General features: G+C 36.5%; 1 protein-coding gene across 1 annotated transcript; it reads right to left on the reverse strand.

Annotated features, from left to right (window-relative positions):
- Window positions 1-5,158: 5,158 nt before the first annotated feature.
- On the reverse strand, window positions 5,159-5,578 carry LOC120073684. Its single transcript, XM_039026487.1, has one exon. The coding sequence runs from the start codon at window positions 5,576-5,578 to the stop codon at window positions 5,159-5,161; it is 420 nt and encodes a 139-aa protein (XP_038882415.1).
- Window positions 5,579-7,100: the final 1,522 nt, after the last annotated feature.

The following is a 7,100-nucleotide window of genomic DNA, read 5'->3' on the forward strand; positions in this document are numbered from 1 at the left end:
TATGGAGAGATTTGTGGAGGCGTTTCAACGCAAGGATTGAAGCGCTTAACCGTGCAAGCGGTTAGGAACAAGTGTTCGCAGGAAAAAGCTCTAACGGCATAGGCCATGCGTTCGGGAGGGAGTTTCAACGCAAAGAAAGAATTCAATTGGCTCCAGGCTAATTGTTGTCAACATCACCGACTTGCAAGTATGGGCACACTGGCAGGGCAGGAGCATCTGAAAAGTTTCCGCCAACAGGGCGGCATCTGAAAAAGGCTTCGCAAGAGTCAGACGGCTAATCAGGGCATGACTTTAATGTCTGACCCAGGACTGGACTTTAAATGCTGCCCATGATCACCAAGTTGGCGTGACCAACGCCTATAATAGATGAAGTCCCTCGCCAAGAGTTAACAAGTCAGAATTTATCAAGATCCTTATCTCTCTGTATACTTGTAGTCATGTTTTAGTATCTTGTAAGAGGTTGTGCTATGGTGCTAGAACGATCAGGGAGCGAAGGGAAGCTAATCTTGAGAAAGACACCTCATCCAAATCCCTAAACATAGATTGTACACAATGAGATTTGAGCCAAAAGAAATACAAGAGATTGTATCTCTTTGGCTTGACTCATTTCCTTCTTCTCATTTATCACTTTTCATTCCATTTGATTTAAATATTGGGACCAACTGCACAAACCATCCAAAAGGGGATGCTCCTAGGGTGCCTCGAGGCCATGTAAGAAGGTCTCACGGTGCAAACTAATGAAGGAGACTGCAGGACATGTTGACACACATCCTTCTCTCACTTACTATAAATACTCTCTCTGTTCACCTTGATATTGATCTATGCAAACACCATCCGAAGGGGGATGCTCCTAGGGTGTCATGAGGCCAAGCATGAATCTCACGGTGTGAACATTAAGGGAGAAACGCGAGTGGAATTGACATATCATATATATCTTTTCCTTCCATCGAGTATTTTAACAACCTAAGGATTAATTTACTTAGAAAAATACAGCTAATTATTTTTATTAAGTGACTGTTTAAGTTTGCCCAAAAGTAACACTTTGGAAAGTTAAATTTTTTTTATCAACATTCATTAAACACTTTAACAAATATTAATCAACAATTGCATGCTTGTAGCAAATCTATCTGATTCACCTTTCCAAGTAGGTTCCCAGTTAGGGGTGTTCTGTTTCCGTCAGCTTAAATACCCCAGCCTAGCCAAAATCCGCCTTAGACAAAAGGTCTCTTATAGATAGATTTATTACAAATTTAATCTGTTTTTTTAAAAAAATCATTTTAATCCTATTAAACCGATTTAAAAGATTAACTTAAGTATCTAATCTCATTAGAATCGTGATCTTAGGTCTTAATCAAATTATAAAACTATTTTAAAAAATGATTTGACCTAAGTTTGCATGCAACTCTTTCTTATTGATTTTAATTATAATTTCTTTGATTATAACTCTTATAAAGAATGAAACAATCAAAATCATCTACATTGCTAAGGTAGACATCATAAGGTATTTATAACTTGTAAAATAAACCTAAGTCTCATGCTTCATGCAATGTTCATTCATTACTAATATATAACTTTTATATATCACAGGTAATGAACTAAGCATACATACTCCCATACACCCTTATACTATAACACTTATAATATAAAGATGATGCATGGATATGCTTAATGCATGCATATATTATAACTCTTATATTATATGATGCATGAGCATGCTTTAAGGTAATTTAATCGTGCAAACTACTATATTTTAACACTTATAATATAAAGGTGATACATGAATAAATGCATAACCTATGGTGGGCTTTAAATCTATATGTCATACATTATGGCATATAAACAAATATACATCTCATGTACATTAAATAAAATTGATTGACCGGGATAATTAGCCTCAAAACCGAAAAAATAAAGTTAACTATTAGAAAGAGCATCGAGTCAACCGGTTCAAACAGGCGAACCGGGTCTTGAACCTCCTGGATGAAGCTTCATCACTTGATCGTATAGCATCTCCTTCAAATCGTCGGGTAATGCTTATCGAGTATAAATGATCGTGTAGCGTGGATTGAGTGCCTTTGGACTATGCGATAAGCATGAAGGCCACGCGATCATGCAAATACTACACGATCGCATAACCAAATTTTAACGATCGTTTAGCCTGGGCTACACGATGCGACCAACCTTTCGTCTTCTTCCTTGAAGTAAAAAGCATCTCCATGCGTATGAAGCTTCATCACAAACGACTCAGACAAAACAAAAAACTTGAATATATACTCAATTGCTTGTTAATTATGCCCAAAAATGCAGGGGCCCTTACAAATTAAATTTTAAAATGTAAAGAAAGCTTTAAACAGAAGAAATTATCCCAAAAACATCCATCAAATTCATCCACAAACACACTTAACACTTAAATGCATTGTAGAATACTTAAAACCCACCAAGACTGTAAATGACATTCAATACAACAATGGAATTTGGAATATCAGAACAATTTGACTCTAATACCAATTGTAGGAACTCTCAAACTAGAGAACCAGTGAGTGGAAGCAGATCGTTCCAAACTCCATTGAGAAAGAACACATACATTTACAGTCATACATAAACAATTATGCATAAAGAATAAATTACAACATAGTTCTTAAGTAAATACAAGGGGATTGAGTATACTACATTTGAAGAACTCTTTCTTCCCGTATTTCCCTCGATCAGTCTTCAATGCGTCCAAACAAGAACTCGAACGCAACGATTAGAACTCAATCTCAACGAGCAACTGGAAGATCCTCGATCACCAGCGAGTATAACTCAATCCTTGAATAGAATAAGACACCACCACAAGGTTACCTTGGTATTCTCGGTGTGAGAATCCATGAGTGATAGAGGAATGGAGGAAGTATACGATCGAGTAAGCGATCAAATAATCGTGTAGAAAAAGAAGCCTATCGTATAGACTTGATGCTTGATTGTGTAACAACGAGTAACTATCGTATAGTAAACTCGATACTCAATTGTTTAGGCTCTAAAACTATCGTTTAGTAAAACTATTTTTTACTTGATAGTTTTTTCTATGAGATGATATGACTAACTGATTTGAAAAATAAAATTTTCTTTTTATCTCACAGTTACCATAAAATCGTATATAACCTCTCACTCAAGTCGGTTATTGAGAAAAAGAAATATTAATCATCATATAATTAATATATTATAAATAAATACAATAACTAACTTATCATATTATATTTATAACCTATAGTTTTAATATTGCATCATATGCAACATATACATCATAGTTCTTTTTCTATTTTTATGGCATTTAATATAAATCATATTTATATTAATTCTTCCAATCAAATAATGTATCAAATATATTATATCAATTATACCACATATAATTGAGTTAATTTAATTATATCATATAAAATCAAACTAACCCAAAACCTGATTCTCAACTTGAATCCATTGAGCTACCAAGGGGACCTTATGGACCTGTAGCTTGAAGCTCCAGCGGTACGTGAATAACTGACTAAACTCTTTAATCACGATATCCACCATCGGTTAATTGTCGAGCACTCCACTAAAGACCGATAATCGCACTCTTCGCACTACAGATATATTTTTGTGTTCATTGGATATAACCAATCAACAGTGTGATGACCATTCATAAATCGCTTGTAAGTACAACTGGGCCAATTTACTATTTTACCTCTATAGTTACATCTAACTCATTAAGTACCACTGATTCCTCTAATGAACAATAAGTCACAGTCCCACTATGATTGAGTTCTCTCTTCCCAAGAGAGGGTGTGGCCATTATGTTCAAGACCCAAAATCAGCCCTCAAGGGAGCAATTTATCTACTTACCCCTGCTTTAGGGAAGGAGTGAATTTCATTTTGTGTAGTTGAGTTCCCAGCTCCGTAATCAGACGAATCCCTAAAATGGTAGGCTTGTCGAGTTGGCAATCTGGCCAATCTCACCCATACAAATCAAAAGACCGCCTTCATGAGTAGGAGTTCCTAACTCACTTAGGATTCAGGTAATGTCATCTATGGTCATCCTAGTGAAATGTAAGTCTCTATTATAAACGATGTTATATAAAGAGACTAACCATTTCATGGTTCGATCTTATACAAACTCTTTGTATAGGATACCCCCACTCAATGTCTTCACATGAATGATCAGGATCAGATCATTTGTAGAACTTTATAACACTTGTAACATCTACAAAACGGGTCGTATCCGTAGTATCACCAGGATACTCTTTTATCCATATACTACAGACCATTTAGGTTATCACTTAAGGCACGATCTACTTGTACGTCTCTACATACATGCTTAAGTTACAAAAAATAACCTCAGATCTTAGTTTATTGGATTGAGTAAATGCTTATAAAAATAACACTTATTTTATTAATAGCAATATGTTTACAGAGTTTACAAACTACGAGACTACCAAGAGATTTAGGACACCATTCCCAACAGGCGAGGTGTGGCTACGAGTAACGGTTGAAATGACAGCAGACGAATGAATCAGGCAGTTGGACAGATGCGGACGCTGGCTCAAGCAATAGTGTCGAATTCGACCACAACGCACGAATTGAGTAGGCGAGTAGCGACGTTGACAGACAGAGCAAGCGGACGGTGGTGAGTCATGACAAAAATAGGCGGGTAAGAAATGGCTGAAAAAACCAACAGGTGCATTGCGTACGACTGAAGGGGGAATAAGAAGATGAAATTCTTTTTTTTTTTCCTTTGGCACAATTCTCGGGGCAGCCCTAATTTATATATTTCTTTTAAAACCCTAATTCGTTTCCTGAACAAATATATATTTTAATTTCTTTTCTTTCCCATCAATTTCTTTTTCTTTTTTTTCCTAAATAAATATTTCCCCTTTTACTTCTCAAATTCCAAATTCAAATTAAACCCCAAATATCTTTTATTAAAGAAGGAAGTCTTTTCCAAATCTTCACCAAATGAATTTTAATTTTCACTAGTTGAATTAAACTCGATCTTTCCAAAGTAAAACAATTGAGCCTTGAAGATTCAACATACATCCCAAATAACTAGAGATAGTTAAATTGAAATTGACCTCAAAACTTTAGGACATCACATTCTTCTCTCCTTAAGAAACTTTCATCCTCAAATGTTCTAATCTTGGAAGAGCTATGGGTACTGCATCCTCATCTCATCCTCCCATTCCCAAGTTGCTTCCTCAAACTGATGATTCTGCCATAAAACTTTTACTAGTGTTGTCCCATGATTACGCAGAGTTTTCACTTCTCTAGCTAGGATTTGGATAGGTTTCTCCTTATAACTCAAGTTCTCATTCAGTTGAAATGGCTCATAATGTACCACATGAGACGGGTCTACTATATACTTCCTTAACATGGAGACATGGAAAACATTATAAACTGCAGAGAAAAATGATGGCAATGCTAATCGATAAGCCACAGGGCCAATTCGATCCGAGATCTCAAAAGGCCTAATAAAACGTGGACTTAATTTTTCCCTCTTTCCAAACCTCAGAACTTCTTTCATAGATGCTACTCTTAGAAATATCTTATCACCCACCTCAAACTCCATGTCTTTACGCCTAACATCAGCTTAACTTTTCTGTCTACTCTGAGCTGTTTGCATTTGTGCCCTAATATTTTGTACTGCCTCATTTGTAGTCTGTATTAAATTAGCCTTTAATCGTTTCCATTCACCAACCTCATCCCAATACATAGGGGATCTGCAACTCTTTCCATACAAGGGCTCAAACGGTGCCATACCTATAGTGGCTTGGTAACTACATTGTAGGTGAACTCCATCAAATGCAAGTGAAATTACCAACTCCCCGAGAAATCTAATGCACAAGCACGTAACATATCCTCCAAGGTTTGGTTCAAATGCCCAGTTTGACCATCAGTCTATGGGTGGACAGCTATACTGAAATCCAACCGAGTGTCCAAGGTTGTCTAGAGACTTGTCCAAAAGCTAGATTTAAAACAAAGATCTCAGACACAATAGATACTGACACTCCGTGTAACCTCACCAACTATTTCATGTATATTAGTGCCCACTTATTCACTGACTAATTAGACTTCCTTGGAATAAAATGTGCTAATTTGGTGAGTCTGTCAACTATAACCTATATTACAATATGACCTTTTGATATCCTTGGTAAACCCAAATGAAATCCGTAGACACATTCTTCCACTTCCATTCTAGTATGCTCAAGGGTTGCAACAAGTCTACTGGCTTTTGTCTCGAGGCCTTCACCTGCTGGCACACCAAACATTTACTAATAAACTCATCTATCTCTCTTTTCATATCAGACCACCAGTAGTACCATTTCAAGTCTTGATAGATCTTAGTGCTGCCCAGATGTATTGAGAATGGAGAACTATGAGCTTCTGTCAATAGTTTGTTCTTAAGATCACTGTCTACAAGTATGCATAAACATCCCTAATAAAGGAAACCATGATCCAAGGATATAAAAATTCATTGTCTTGTCGTAACTCCACATGAAGAAATTTCTTAACAAGGTAAGAATCACCATATTGTGCATCAATAATCCTCTGTCTCAAGGCCGGTTGTACTGTCAACTGTGCCAGCTGCGAAGTGACTTCTCCCACTGCCACTGCAATTTTAGCTCATTCAAACTCATTACATAGTAGAGTCTGTTTAGTAATTAAGGCTCTTGAATGAGTTGTCTTTCTACTGAGAGCATCTGCCACCACATTTGATTTGTTTGGATGAAACATAAGCTCACAATCGTAATCTTTCACTAACTCGAGCCACTTGCACTGTTTTATATTTAACTCTTTCTACGTGAAGAAGTATTTCAAACTCTTATGCTTTGTGAAAATATGTATCTTCTCCCCGTATAGATAGTGTCTTCAGATCTTCAAAGCAAAGACCAATGCCGCTAGCTCCAAGTTATGAGTAGGATAGTTCCGTTCATAGTTTTTCAACTGGCGGGAGGCATAAGCAACCACCCTACCGTGTTGCATAAGCACACATCCCAACCCTTTCTTAGAAGCATCACTGTAAATTACAAAACTTCCTAAACCATTTTGTACTATAAGAATTGGTGCAGTTTCAAGCTTCTGCTTAAGAT

This window comes from Benincasa hispida, chromosome 3 (assembly GCF_009727055.1).
Source record: "Benincasa hispida cultivar B227 chromosome 3, ASM972705v1, whole genome shotgun sequence".
NCBI classification, from domain to species: Eukaryota; Viridiplantae; Streptophyta; class Magnoliopsida; order Cucurbitales; family Cucurbitaceae; genus Benincasa; species Benincasa hispida.